This window comes from Mustela putorius, unplaced genomic scaffold (assembly GCF_011764305.1).
Source record: "Mustela putorius furo isolate JIRA1106 unplaced genomic scaffold, ASM1176430v1.1 tig00001075_pilon_pilon_pilon, whole genome shotgun sequence".
In the NCBI taxonomy this organism is placed as follows: Eukaryota; Metazoa; Chordata; class Mammalia; order Carnivora; family Mustelidae; genus Mustela; species Mustela putorius.
The window spans coordinates 988,516-1,003,928 of NW_025421560.1; the positions used below are offsets into that span (position 1 = coordinate 988,516).

General features: G+C 47.5%; 1 protein-coding gene across 8 annotated transcripts in view; it reads left to right on the forward strand.

The window, feature by feature from the left end:
* The first annotated feature begins 524 nt into the window (after positions 1–524).
* The window catches only part of DISC1 (DISC1 scaffold protein), a 371,634-nt gene continuing 356,745 nt past the window's right edge, over positions 525–15,413 (forward strand). For 3 of the 8 annotated variants that reach the window (XR_001176909.2, XM_013047589.2, XM_013047588.2), the window contains exon 1: positions 619–1,009. Coding sequence is in view for 6 of the 8 variants with exons in the window: in XM_013047589.2 (XP_012903043.1) it covers positions 952–1,009 (58 nt within the window). In the remaining 2 variants the exon portion in view is untranslated. Of the gene's footprint in view, positions 1,010–15,413 lie in introns of all 8 variants that reach the window. The other 5 variants (XR_006608748.1, XM_045087249.1, XM_045087248.1 and 2 more) reach the window with 5 other exon arrangements.

The following is a 15,413-nucleotide window of genomic DNA, read 5'->3' on the forward strand; positions in this document are numbered from 1 at the left end:
TTCTCTTTTGAAGCACCTTGGCCCTCTATTTGTAGCCAGATCCTTCCCTTTCCTCCAGACAGGCTTCCTGACACTTCTTTAAATACTCTCTTACCCCCCAAATTCTGCAACACTTTTTTACAGCCAAGCCCTGGTTCTCGGCATGTATATTGTTATTTGGTTTCTGTTCCCAGCTGATGGTGAGCTCCTTACGGACAAGAATCATTTCTGGCAGGTGCATTTCCAGGTGGGGTTGGCGAGGCGCTTCAGTAGCCTCCTTGACTGAATCAAACAGAAGGGGCGAAAGAGATCAGTCAGGGGGCCCAAGAGCTCTGCATGGACCACAGTCTGCCTCCTGGGCTGGCTGCCCAGCGTGGGGAGGAGCTCTGGCAGCGGTCCACTGCTGCCGGAAGCTTCAGAAAGTTGGATTCCGTTTCATTTTTGAGCAATTGCTCTGCGCATCTCTTTCCTGGTGTGGCCGGTCTTCTTCCCACCTTCTCCCCACCCTGTCATTACCCCCCCCCCCCATCTCTTCCATCAACTCTCTGGTCACTTCCCTAATCATGCGTCTGGGAGGTGCCTCGCAGACCCCACCCCAGTGGGCTGCCAGTCTCCTTTCCTGTACACCCGTTCCTCCACCGCCACTTCCCCTCGCGGGTGAGCTCAGCAATGAGCCAGAGGGCGAACTGCAAACTTTCAGAGGTCCTGGAGGCAGGCTGTGCGCTGCCCTCCCCAGCCGCGCGCGGGCGTGTGTGTGTGTGTGTGTGTGTGTGTGCGCGCGCGCGCGCCTGAGTGTGTAAGGGGCCGAGGCTGGAAAGGAAACCGGCCGCCTCGCGGAGAAGGAAGGAGCCTCCCCCTTCCTCGTCGCCCCCCTCCCCACTTCCCGTCCAGCTTGCTGTCTCTTCCCCCCTCCGCGGGCCTTTGGGCCCACGGAGCCTGCCCACCGCAGAGGAGCTGGAGGAGCTAGGGCGCATGCTGGGCGGGGGACCCCAAGGCGCCCTGGCCGGTGGCGGCGGGGGCCGCGGTGCAGGTAGGGGCGCTGACACGATGGCCGGCGGGGCCGGGGCTCGGGTGCCGGGTGGAGGAATCCAGGCCGGGAGGGCGCGCTCTGCCCCTTGGAAATCGTGTAGGTCCGGGGTTGTGCCTCTGTTCCCATTCTGGGTTCAGCGCACCCATTTCGAGGAGAAGGAAACCGAGGCAGGGCGCGTGGTGTGCCGGGGTAAGAGAGGAGTGGGTCTGGGGCTGTCAGGTCCCTCCTTTAGTACTGAGCCAGGATCCGGCAAGCGGCCGTTTCCCGAAACTGCTCTCGTCCGACCGGCCGCGATCCGCCGGTCCTGGCGGCGGACGAAGGCGTCAAGGACTCGGGCTTTGGCTGGGTGCGGGGACCCTCACACTCGCCTTCCTCCTGAGGTTCAGCTGAAGCTCGGGCTCCACCCGACCAGCGACCTGGAGGGAGGAGGTTGGGGTTGGGATAGGGAACACAGTGCTGGCACCTCTCTGAGGGGCCGCTCTGCGAACAATTTCACCTCCCACTTCCGACTTGGCGACGGCGACGCCCACAGCCCGGCTCTGGAGAGACCGCTCCGTTTCCACCTCCCTGCGCGCGGGTCACGCTGTCAATTCTGTGCTGACACCGGGGGCTTTAAGTGGATTGTTGCTTTGCAAGAATGAGAGGGCTTCTTTTCCCGACGCACAGTTCAGACATATGCAGAGGAATTTGAGACTTTCGGAAGGGAGTGGGATTTGGAGTCTGGGTGCTGGGTTGTGTCATAGCTGTGCCAGAAGAGGGCCCGGTGACTTTAGACACATCCCTTAACATCTTGGAACCTTGGTTTCCTCAAATGTGAAAGGGGACGCTTAGTGTGTGCTCAGTTAAGACATGAAGTTTGGATAATATCAGAGTCCTAGGAGCTGAGAGTTGGAGACAGTCGGCCTGCATCTCAATCTTGGACTTAGTCATCCCTCAGTTTCCCCATTTGTAAAGTGGGGATGGTGTCAGTGCCTACCTCGTAGGGTTGTTATGGGGTTTAAGTGGGGCAGTGGCTCTGAAGCACAGTCCAGTGCCCGAGATAGTAAGCTTTAAGTAACCTTAGTTCCTATTTTTACTAAGCAAAACCTAAATAATTTGGAGTGATGTGGAAATACCAGTTTGCTTTGATTAAGGTATAAACAGAGGAGTACTTTATTTATTTAAAACATTATTTATTTATTTATTTATTTTAAATAATAGGAGGCAGAGGAAAAGGGAGAGGGAGAGAATCCCAAGTAAACACCCTGCTGAACAGGTGCCCGTGGGGGGTCCATCTCTCTACCCCGAAAACATGACTTGAAGCTGCAATCAAGAGTCAGATGCTTAACTGACGAGCCACGCAGGGGCCCCAGTGATGGAGTATCTTAAAAGAAACTTAATTTTATTATATTCAGGCATGGCACCTGAAGCCTTCAGAGGTTTAGTTGTGAACCTATGCTGCTGTTCAAAGACAGCCTGGATCTGCTTTCTGAGCTCTGTAACCTTGGGCCTCAGTTTCCTCCCCGTTTCGTTACAAAAAAAGACCAAAGACAAGAAAAGTGGGGGCAGTAATTACTGCTTTTGGGGCTGATAGAGCCGCCCGAAGATCAAATGAGGTAAAAGATCTGAAAGAGTCTTGAAGAGCATGAGTCGCTCTGTAAACGTAAGACATCACGGCTACCAGCAGGGAATAACAATGTCTGCCGTTTTTCAGAGCCTGCACTGTACCAGGCATATCTTAGGAATCCCTTTGATGCCACCCGCCTTAAACCTTCGCGAGGTGGGTATTTCGAAACTTCGCTTTCCCTGTACAAAGCTGAGATGCAGGGCTAGCCTGCCTCTTTCCCAAGGTCACGTGGCAGTTAAGGTAAAGCCAGGATGAGAACCCTCGTGTGGGTGCCTCTCACTGGTGTGTTCTCAACCACTGGCCAAGCTGAAGCCATGGAGACGAGCTGTGGCTCAGGGTAGACCTGGGTTAGATTATAGGGGCTTGTATATCCTAACATATTTACAGATTCTAAAATATGAGAGGGGGTGCCTGGCTGGCTCAGTCAGTAGAACATACGACTTTTGATCTCAGGGTTGTGAGTTCAAGCCCCACACTGGGCACAGAGATTACTTTAAAAAACATTATGTGTGTGTGTGTGTGTGTGTGTGTGTGTGTATGTGTGTGTGTATGAGTGAATTGTTAGCCCTGGCAGATGAGACTTTGACATAATCTAATTTTTTAAATCCCTGTTTTAAAATCCCATTTAAACTACTTTCTTGCACAAATAAACAATGAAAATTTGCAGAGAGAAAAAGTATTAAAATCTTGACAGGACGTATCCCGTCAGACTATATGAAATCTGAAGTCACGTTTTATTTTAATGCTTTAAGTTTGCCGGAACTCTTAGGGTGGTACAGGAGGTGTAAACTGGCATTGCGGCTTTCCATGTCACGGGGATCATGCAGGGTTGGGCCCCCCCCACCCTCCCATATTTCTGCAGGGACTTCACTGCTCACCTTCGATAACCCCAGAGGGAAACGGGCCTTTTGAGAAAGTCTGTGCACCGGAGGGAGAGTGAATCCCACGTCTCTCTGCTGCAGAAAGAATCCCAAATTCCTTTATTTCCTAAATGAAGTTCTCCTGTTCTTTTTTTTCTTCCAAGAGCAAAGCACACTCATTACAGGAGGCACAGAAAACACTAGACAAGAAAAAGAACATAAAAAAAAATCACTGTAATCCCATCAATATAGGCAAATAGCTTCACATCTCTGTTCTTGTAAACCGTTTCTGTGCTGTGTTCGTCTGTATCTATTTTAAAAATGGGATGCAAACTATTATTTTTTGTTGAATGACAAAAATAATACTTGCTCAATGCTCAAGCATCCAGACATCAATTTAGGAAAGAAGCCAAAATGTATTAGGTGCATTAAAACTTTTCCTTTAAAGTAAATCTGAAAATTTTGATTGGAAAAAGATTGGAAATTAAGTTGCTGTTGTTTGAGTGTGGTTTTGGCCAAAGTTCGATGAAAGAACTTTAGAACCAAGAGAGGATTTAGTAGTGATCTTGAAATAATATCTAAAATCCAGCATAGAACAAAAATTTTGAGTATAAAAATAGGTAACATTTTAGATTAGATTTATTAGAATCATTGTTTTGATAGTGATGATAAGAATTCAGTTTATGTGCTGGGTTCTTGCAAAGCAAGCAGAGGGCCCTGCTTCCAGAGATGCCTTTGGCTGCCACTCGGGGTGGGGACCGACCCCTCTGGCACAGCCTGGGCCACTTGTGGCCAGTCATTTTTCAACCAGCACCATTTAGGAATGTAAGACTTTCAGCCTTAGGGAGACTTACAGTGTTTGTTCTTGACGTTTATGTCTTTGTGGGGAAAATTCCTTAGTGAATGTCTTTTGTGCAACCATCATGCAATTTTTAAAACGCCTGCCACAGATGCTCTGACCATCCTGAATCCATTTTTTTTTTTTTTTTTGAAATCAGTTTACCAGCTGCTTATTTGGGCAGACTTTGCAGTCAGTTTCCAGGTTTTCACAGCAAGTGAAAGGGAAGGACTGTGGCTGACCAAAGACTATCAGAGATAGCTGGCTTTGGAAGGCAGTGGGGAGGCCATCTGGTGTGCTGCGCAGCTCACATGATCAGAAATGGTTAGCAGAGATCGTAGGGCTTCCTCTGACCACGAGGGGCCCTAGTGGTCAGGTGTTAAAAACAGAATCACAGAGCTTATTGCTGGATGACATTTCCGAAGATTAATGGGTTAAACCTCTTGAGTTCTGGCAGGTGAGACACTGAGGTGCATTTAGCAAGTGCAAATGCTGAAAAGTATATATTTGGTCAGTAGGATGGTAGCCGTGGGTGCAGGAGACCTGGTCGCAAATGAAGTAATGGAAATAAATAGGCTTAGGTTGTCTGTCACTTTTCAGCTTCAGGTTAGTGTCCCAGCCACGTGGCGTTGTGCTCATCCTCTTAAAATACATGGACAAAGTTCTGCCTGTTCAACTCTTAACATTTGCCTGTCATGGGAGGACTTCCCCCCTTTATTTGCAGATCTGTCTGAACTTTCAGAGGAGTGCAATTAAGACAGTAACCTCCTGGAGGTACGAGATAGCAATCTTGGAGGGTAAGTCATCCATCAGGGCTCACTGACATTGAGTGGAAATAGAGGTCACAGAGTCAGGCCTGCTTAGATTGCAGTGGAAAAGGCGAGGAATGGCAGGAGAGTGAGTATTAGAATCTGGGTCTTCCCTCACTGAAAGCTGTTTCCATGAAGCTTTGCTTCAATCCATAGTTTGGCATAATTCATCACTGCTTACAAATATTGAGTGAACCAAATTAAATCCTTACTGATTTATGTATTTTGGAATAGGCTGCCTTGGAAAGCACTGAGTTTTGTTTGTCTTTTTTTTTTTTTTTTGGTCATCAGAAGCATTTAAGTTGGTGTTGGGTGATTCTGTGGTTGAATGCAGTGGGGGAGTCTGCCTGTAGGGAGGAAGGTTGGATTGGGTGACTCGTGGGAACCCTCATAGATCTAGGATTCTGTGATTTTTGTCCTAGAGGATTTGAGCTACTGTGTGAATTTCTATTCCCCGATCACTGAAATTACGTATTTTGAGCCCCCCAACCTCCCAGGTGATTCCATTTCAAGAGGTCTAGACAGCTCCCTGCAGTTAGCTGCCCGAATGCAATACTTACTTTAACTCCCCAGGGTTGCACATATCAAGGATTGATATTAATCGTTAACATGATCGTGTTCATCCAGGCAAACAAGTCGACCAGGAATAGAAACATGCATTTCACAGGTGGCCCTACATGGAGACTAATTGTTTTCTTAGGTTGAAAGGTGAAATATCTCAAGTTTAATGAGTGAATTGCATCCTGAATGTGGAACCTGAGGTTAAATTTAGTTTTGTGACATGTACACCAACCTAACTTCTTTTTCACAGTTGTTGTCTCTTAATTTGTGAGTGGATTGATAAGATGATTTGACATGAGTATTAGGCTTGGTTTATGACACAGGAGAATGCATGTTTTTGGCGTTTACAAGTGAACGCCATCTTATACGATCTTACTCGAGCACTGATGGGAAGAGGAGGACCACTTCACAGGGGTCAAATGAGAAAAGGTGTAAATTTGGAGGTAAATTGGGGTTCTCTGGTTTCAAATAAACTGGACAGTTAGAATTGGAAAAGCTGTTTTGTAATTCCAAATCCTCTGATGGAGAAAGGTTTGTGTATTTCAGCATGAGTCTTGATATTTTCCTAATGCTTTTCTTTATAGCCACAGGCCAGGCAGAGTGGAATATGAAACAGCTGTGCTTGGGCAGAGATAATCTGCATTCAGTTCAAATAATAGATCTGGAGGCCTTAAACTACCTTGACTTTTTTTTGGAGATAGAATTGACCTACATTAATTTCAGATGTACAACATAATGATTTGATATTTGTATATACTATGAAACGATCGCCACATAAGTCTAGTTAACATCCTCACCACACAGTTACAACATTTTTATCTTGTGATGAGAACTTTTAGGATATACTTTTAAGATCTTTTAAGATCTACCTTGACTATCAATCCTTCTGTTTCCACTTGTCTGCTTACAGAGTTCTCTTCTGTAGACATTAGCTTATCCATTTGTTAACTCAAGAATGTTTATTTTATGTACTCTGCACATGGCACGGTGTGGTGCACAGCATGGTGCTTAAAGATGTATTAGATTGTCCTCATGGACCCTCCAGTCTAGAGGGAAGATGTAGAAAAGCCTGGGATTCTTTCCAAGTGATGGAAGACAATGCTTGGGGCTTAGCAGCCACTAATAGGAGGCTTCTTTGGAGAGCATCTCAGGACTTCCTTCTGTCTACCCAATTTTTTTTTTTTAAAGATTTAATTTGTTTATTTGACAGAGAGACAGTGAGAGCAGGCACACAAGCAGATAATTTACAAAAGTATTGGTTCTCATGCTTATATAGAAAATGTGCTGCTCTTCCCCTAGGAAGAGACAGACAGTTCTCCATCCGTAGAAACTGCATTCATTTCCTGGCTGTGGTCTTGTGTTTGCTGAATTTCGTCGACCTTCTCTTCTCAGGCAGCCCTGTGGTTGAGGACACACATTTCCCAGGCCGGGGGAGGCCCCCAGCTGTCTGGGGACCGTCTCATGCAGTCTCACACTGATGCAGCACGCATGATCTCACCCTCTACCCGGAGAGCCAGTTGGCCTTGGGGATTGTTAAGTTGAGTTCTGAGCTATTTCCCAACCATGTGGCTTTTGTGCGTCTTTCTTTATGTGACTTCTGTAGTACTGTGAATGGAAAAATGGACAAATTCTATAATTCTAATCCAACTGTTATATTTTCTTAGCTCTCTGATTTGGGATTATCTAGCACATTTATTCAAATATTGTTTTAGAAACTTTTTTGAAAAGCATAACGTGATCTATAAGAAAAGGCATTGATACTGTCTCTGTTTCCTCCCACTTCACTGAGGTAGAACAGGGCTCAGTGGAAATAAAGTGAGATGTTCCAAGGGGGTTGCCTTATCTTAGGCTAATCTTGGGATGAATTTATAGTGACACTGCTCTTAAATTTGGTATCCTGTTTTTAACAAACAAATGATCACCACCCCCCCCCACCACCTTTAAACAGTATTCCATTCAAATTTGGAGACTGCCTTTTCCAATAAAATGAACAATTATTAATCATTACAGACCTGGGGAAGGGGTGAGTCAACCACGAATTTACTATAGAGAAATACTTTGGGTATGCCTTTGCATTCATCTGGGCTCAATTTCTTGAGGGCAGACCTAGTCTTATTTATCTTTTTATGACTTCTGTTAGACCTGAGGTAGGACAGGGACTTCCTGACTGGCACTGGTTTAAAGTACCATGTGCATCCTAGCCCCCATGGCAGGAGAACTGCTTCCTAACCAAGGCTGCATTAGCAAGGAGAGGGTAGGGAATTTGTTTTAAAGTTGGTTTTACATGGGGGCACCAGGGGGCACAGTCAGTTAAGCCTCCAACTCTTGGTTTTGGCTCTGGTTATGATGTCAAGGTCATGGGATCGAGCCCCAGGTAGAGCCCCAAGTCATGCCTTAGGTCAGGCTCTGTGCTCAGCGGGGAGTCTGCTAAAGTTTCTCCCTCCCTCTCCCTCTGCCCCTTCCCCCTGCATGCGCTCTCTCTCTCTCTCTAAAATAAATAAATATTTTTTAAAAAAGAATTAAAGTTGCTTTTAGATGCAGGCACAACTCTATGTCAATACAAATGATAAAAACCTCTAAAGGTGTTTCCATTCACACATTTCATAAGAGAAAAATGTCAGCAGCCCATATCAAAGCACATTGCCACGACTATAATTTGGAGTGGCTTTAGAAGATGGTGAGAAGTGGGTGCGGGGGTGGGGATGTGCTGCAGCATCCCCGAAGCCAACCCTTGCCCTTGTCACGATATTGTCTCTGTTTTCCGTGAATTCCTATGAATTCCTGAAACATCAGATGGGTGCGCGGAGTGCATTGCCAAGGCAAAGCTCATTTAAGCTGTGATCAGAATGCTTCAGGTTACTTGTTGCTGTGCATACAGTGATGGCCAGCCATGATTGGTCAGGCGGCCAGATGGAAAGGGCTCTCGACTGGGGTCAGAACCCAGGCCAGTCCCTTAATCTCTCTGGATCTCAGTATCCTCCCTTCTGGAAACGAGGGGAATGAGATCAGGCCCTCAGTGCAGAATTGTGGTCAAATAATTTCTCGAAGAGCTCATCACAATCTGTATATGTGTGTGCATAGAATTGCTTTTGTTGTAACTGTTTCTAACATTGGTCCTACCTGTGATCTCCGCTCACCCTGTAGCTCGTTCCTCGTACCTTCATCTGGGTCCCGGATCCCTTAACTGAATCACATCAGTGTTTCTGTGGCCAAGTAGATGCTTGTTCCCAGAACTAAGTGGAATAAATAAAGACCCTAGACCGCTTTGTGTCTGTGCACACGTGGTTTGCCACCATATGAGTTCCGTCAGATCAGACGGCTGCAAGACGGAGAGAAAGCCTGTGGTTCTCAGACAGAGACTCCTGGGTTTTGGAATCCTAGATGATGCATCATGAACTTGTACTTAATAGTTATTGTAGCTTCTCTTTGTCTCCCCCTGCCCCCTCCTATCTCCTCTCTTTCCAATTCCTAGTCCATTAGGTGGTCTCTACTGTTTCTCAGATGGGCTGCTGATAAGCGGTCAGCAGGCAGAGGGATGTGAGAGGTGTCACAGGGAGGACGGGAATAAGATTGTACGGAGGGTGTCTTGTTTAGTCTGGCTTGAGCACGTTTCCAGAGCAGGAGGGCAGATGGCCCCTCATCAAGGGAGCACTGGCAGTCTGCTCTGGGGGGTGGGGAGGTTCCCGTACTCAGCTTCCCAGACTGCGTGCTCCACGCCTCCGTGGCCTTGGTCTGACACTTGGATTCTTGTGCTTCGCCTAGCAGTTTGGGACGGCCAGGCTGTGTAGACTGCCTTGCACTAGTTTTGATTCCTCTTTTCAGGCTGCCTCTTGGATGAATCCTTTATTGCCACATTTTGCGGCCCAAGGGCAAATGATACCTTAGGCTGTATGCTTCCCTGGGCTCCAGAGACTCTGCTTGTCTTGGTGGGAGCACGGGACCACCACTGATATTGACAGACCTGCTGGGGAGAGAGTTGAAACTGTCAAGGTGCCGCCTGAAATGCCCACCGCCTGAAATCAAGGGGAGTGGGTCCTTTGGCATGTGCGACGCTGCCTTGGGCTCCAAGCACACTAGAGCTGCTTGTGATAAGGCTTCCCAAGGGTGATTAATACCAAACGTATCATGGAGAGTGAAGGCTGCTTGACAGAGCATGTCGAGCTGGCTCCGCAAAGGGAACACTGGTCCTGATCCCATCAATGTTTGCATTTTTCAAGGTGCAATTTAATTTTGGTTTTGTCTTTATTAAGTTTTCATCTGTGTGAAATTTAAGCTCTCTAAGATTCTCCATTACGACACTGTGTTTTGGTTTCTTCTCTGATGGTTTTCCTCTCCTGCTGTAGAAAATTTCCTGCTCCTGCTGATATCATTTCATACCCAAAGAGGGCATTCTAACCTTAAAAGAAGTTCAGCTCAGCACTGTGCCTTCCATCGCCTTTCTCTCTAAACTCAAGAGTTTGCTCACTCCCTTGGCTTCTCAGGTGTTTTGGCTCCAGGGAAGAAATAGTCACGGTTCACATTTATTTAATAAAACCATTATGGAAGCCAAAGGAACCCAGGCGCACATGGGGACAGAGCGGGGGACCTGGCTGCTTGCTTCCCCATCGAGCCTCGCTACCTGCCCTGTGCATATGTTGAGCCCAGCTTCAGGGATTCCTGTGCAGTCTCATTGTTCGCTCAGATCAGACTGGGCTTGGGCTTCCTCTGAGAGAGGCAGTAACTTGTACAAAAAATAAATAAATGATGGGATGCTGGGGGTCAAGTGCACGTGCCGTGTGTACTAGCACGCAGGTCAGACAATCGCCTTCGACCCTGGTGCTCAGGTTCTTTGAGCAGTGAGCTCTTGGCTAGTGAACTGAAGGGGAAATAGCCATATCCTGCTGTGATGAGAATTGACTATGGTTATATGAGTAAAGATCTGGCTACAGTGTCTGTCTCATCGTAGGTACCTGCATTATTATTACTACTGTTATTATTGATGGGCTCTTATTAGATTTCAAATCTCTAACAGCAGTTCTGCCACTTACTACATGTATTCCCTTCATCTGTAAGCTGGGCGGTGATGATGCTTGTTTCGCAGGGCCTTTCTGAGCATTCCGTGAGATAATATATGCAAAGGGCTTAGGAAAACAGTGGCAAATTAAAATAGGGGGGCTGCAGCCTTCAGGTGGTCAGGTGATTTCCTGGCCAGCATCCTACTGGAGGGGTGAGTGGGGCCAACATCCAGGCTGGGCCCCCTGTGTGAGGAAGGCCTGCCTTTTCCCAACTCGTCAGCTCAGAGGGACTACCTTTTACTAATTTGGTTTCCCAGAGGGGATATCTTTTTATAGTTCATCACCCCCAAGGAGGTGCCTTTTTAAAAACTGGTCCAGTGGTACCCTATGTGCCAGCAGTGGTCCTGTTGACGAGAGCAAGGCTCTATTACCAGTGTAGCAAACGGGGCCTTCTGGGAGTGTGTGGCATGCTTTACCTGGCTCTGTCTTGCTCACTTCACTGTAATTTCAGTGACAGTTACCATGGTCAGAGCAACAATTTTGCCATTTCCCCAATTCTAAATTTTCCCTAGAATTTTCCTTGAGGCCAAGGGCAGTCGTTCCTCTGCCTTCCTAGGCCCCCTACCTCACCACTGCCCTGCACGTGTCCTGCGGAATGGACACTTGTTAACACAGGTTGAAAAGAATGGGTCGGAGTGTAGGCTGGGTGCTGGTGGTTGATTCTTGGCCCCTTTCCCACCGGTTCTGTGCTTTGCTCTTTACTGCCGAGGCTGGGAGTCTGAAAACGGCACATATCTTGCTCCCTTGCCGGCTCCCTTCCTGTTAAATTCTGCCAGTAAGAGGCCCTTACTGAGGCCTCCTGCCAGAGGCAGGAGGAAGAGAAAAGCTTCTGGATTCTGGGTTTTTCAGTGGGGCAGCTGCAGACATGAGCTGGAGCCGTGGCAAGGCTGGGGAATTCGGGTTTCCTGAAGCCCTGCCAAGTGGCCTTTCTTCCCAGGCTCCAGAGCCAGCTCCAGTCTCCTCTTCCACTGCCGCAGACTGGGCAGGCTCCGGAGCAGCCCGGGAGCATCAGCCTCTCATCCTGAGCTACTGTCCTTCCTCCTCCTTGCTCCTGCCTTTCCTTCTCCTTCATTCTCTTCCAGTTCTTTCCACACCTTTGTGTCCAGCAGTCTAGATTAAAAGTCCTCTGTTTGGGGGTCCCTGGGTGGCTCAGTGAGTTAAAGCCTCTGCCTTTGGCTTGGGTCGTGGTTTCAGGGTCCTGGGGTCGAGCCCCACATCGGGCTCTCCGCTCAGCAGGAAGCCTGCTTCCCCTCCTTCTCTGCCTGCCTCTCTGCCTACTTGCAATTTCTGTCTGTCCGGTAAATAAATAAAATCTTTTTATTTTATTTTATTTTATTTATTTGATCACAAGTAGGCAGAGAGGCAGGCAGAGAGAGAGGGGGAAGCAGGCTCCCTGCCGAGCAGAGAGCCCGATGTAGGGCTCGATCCCAGGACCCTGAGATCATGACCCGGGCCGAAGGCAGAGGCTTAACCCACCAAGCCACCCAGGCGCCCCAAAATCTTAAAAAAAAAAAAAAAGTTCTCTGTTTGGTGTACTTGGAGTGGCTTCAGTTTTCCTACTCAAGGTATGGCTTCTGTGGATCTAAATCTGTGGGGTGCTCAGGGGCTGGTACACTCCCTAGGATCTCAGAGCACATGGGCCCTTCCTCTGTTTCCATCTCCATCACACGTCAGGATTACTGTGCTGGGGTTTAAAATAGGTTTTCAGCCTCTAGCCTCTTCCTAATCACAGTGGACATTCTGGTCAGATTAATTTTCCTAAAACTCTAGTTACCTGACTCACTCCTCTGCTCAAAACTCTACAATTTTGATGGCAGCCATTTAGCAAAGATACAGTCACCTGTGACCTAGACCCCAATGGTGGGAATCATTACCAGGGACACCTCTTCTGCAAGCCTTGTAGAGGAGAGGTCTGGGTGGTCAGAGGGTCTTTCCTTCACCCTGCCTGGGAAGAAGGCAGTTAGCTGACAGACACACCAGAGGTCACACGGGTGTGAGGAAGATTTCAAAGCCTGGTCTGTTCTCCTTCCTCTTAAAAGAAATGAACAGGACATGATAGGGTCGCCTGGAAGAAAAATAATACAGTTCATGCTCAAATACAGCTTTGTTGTTTCTACGTAAAAAAAACAAAACACAGGCATTGTAAAGAAGAAAATCAAACAAGCCTGAAAAATACATCAAGAAATGATCACTGGAGTCCCACCTTCCTCACTTAATTCTTTAATGAACGTCCTTCCAGAAGGTTCACAGAGCCTCTGTCCCATACACACAGAGTTTTATAGAAATCGGGTCCTGCTGCATCCTGTTTCTTAACCCACTTCTAGTCCCACGTACGAGTACCGCACAGAAACGCGGTCATGTCAACAAACGTGGCTTTGCGTCGTCACTTTGAACGGCTACACGGTAACTGCCTGTTCTAGCACGACTGGCTCATCCGGTTGCACTACATTGCAATGTTTACAGTTGTCCCCCTTTAGAACACGCTAACTCTGATTAAGCTCTTGTATTGAAGGGGTGCTCGTGCCGTAACAGAGATTCTGAGACGCTGGCACCCGAAGACGTCAGACGTGTCTCTCTCTCGAGGCAAAGTGCAGATTCTCCCTCCGTTTACTGGGGGTCGGGGCACCAGGCTCGGCTGGAGGGGCTGCCCTGCCTTCCACGGCCATTCAGGGGCTTGGCCTGACAGAGGCCCCACCACCTTCAGCACGAGGCTTCCAAAGCTGTCGGAGCCTTCGCCACTCAGCTAGCAGAGAGAGGAAAAGAAAGCAGAAGCTCGCACGCCGGGTTTTTACGGACCAGAACCGGAAGTGGTGGGCGTTGCTTCCGCCCAGATTCCATTGGCCAGGGTCAGTCACGTGGTCACACCCAGCTGCAAGGGTGGCTGGGAAATGTCCCTTAGCTGTGTATGCGGGAGCCAAGGGAAATAGGTTTGGTGAACGGTGGCCGGTCTCCGCCATAGCTTTCTCTGCTGGTCACCAAACTCCTGTTTCACTCTTCCGTGACATTTCGACTCACCCCTCCCTAGAGGAGATGCCGGAGGTCCCACGCAGTCGTTGCGTCAGGATCACCCTTCAGGATCTCTGGCGGATGCACTGTCTTCTCCGCATCGAAATGAGGGTCCTCGTTTCTGTGACTTGCAAATTAAGAAAGAAAAATACTTGCCTTCTTCCAGCCTCTCTCAGCTTTCAGTGGTGGGGCAGAGCCAGCATAAAAGCACCAAAAACTCCCGGTTGGAACAGGGTAAATATAAAATAGGGTATGCACAGTAGCCATGGGTACAAGGCGATCATGAAAGCCATTGGGTAGGCCAGGTGGAGGCCCCCTAACCAGGGGGTGGGAGAACTTTCTCCATTAGACCTTGGTTCTGCTTTCTGAGAGGAAATCTCTTATTGATTGGTCTCCATGGTCTGTCCTGCCAAGTTCCTCTTTTCTTTTATTCTCCATGGCAACATTTCAAGCAGTTGCTGGGGAGTCTGCCATCATCATGAGGGAGTGCATAGCTTTTGCTGTCCTATTTGATGCCCCGAGGTCTTTTCAGACTCTTACAGACTTTAATTTTTTTAAGTTCAAGCTCATGGTTTCTCAGGCTATATGTTTCTGTCAAAAACTTAGTAGGGTTCTCTTCTGTTTTCTTCCATTAAATTCCTTATACCAAGAGCTAATCCCAGAGTTGTTCGCCCTGCCCCTCCAGGCTTTATTATCCAGCTTGATTTATTGCACTACTTTATCGCCCCATGCCCTTCTTTCTCAACTAAATGGTGATTACTTTGAGGCCCTCAAGCTCAGACGGGAATGCAATGCTGAGGTTTTGGGCCTTTGACTCTCAAGTTTTTTCAGTCTTATTTCTTACTGTTTGAGATTAAGAAGCAGCCAGCTTCCAGCCCTTTCCAACACTTTAAGTACACACATTTCTGCATTTTATCCTGTTTCATTTGTGCTTGCAAACAAATTCTTTTTTTTTAAATGATTTTATTGATTTATTTGAGAGAGAGCAAGAGAGTGAGAGAGAGCGGGAGGGAGGAGCAGAGGCAGAGGGAGAAGCAGATGCCATGCTGAGCAGGGAGCCTGATGTGGGACTCAGTCTCAGGACCCTGGAATCATGACCTGAGCTGAAGGCAGCTGCTTAACCTGACTGAGCCACCCAGATGCCCTGCAAATAAATTCTTGATGGAGCATATCTCTTTTTAAAAATATTACTATAATATTTACTATTTCTTTGATTTTATTACCTATGTTCTACTTACCAACTCTTTTCCTAGAGCTACAAGGATGGTGGAAATAGGTCTGCTTTTTTAGTTACTGCAGGTGATGATTTTACCAAATATTTTACCACTGCACAACTTGGGCCTCCATCTTTCCAACCTCTAAGGTCAGTTTCCTTGCTGTTCACTGCCTGATTACTAAGCCAGTCCACTCATTTTAATGTAAGGCACCTGCTGTTGTGAGGTAAAACCCAAATTCTTAGAGGCATGTAACTTTTAGGGTTTGTATCTTACTCATATAAATTACACTTTGAAGCCAGGTTGTTGGTGGTGGTGGTAGAGGGTAGGAGTTTCACTCTATTTATTCATTCAGGGTTTCAAGTGGACCAGGTTTCCTCTGTTTTCAACACATGGCTTCCAAAGTAACCCAGAAGGTCAACATCCAATCAGTAGATAGAAGGAAAAAGAGCGTGG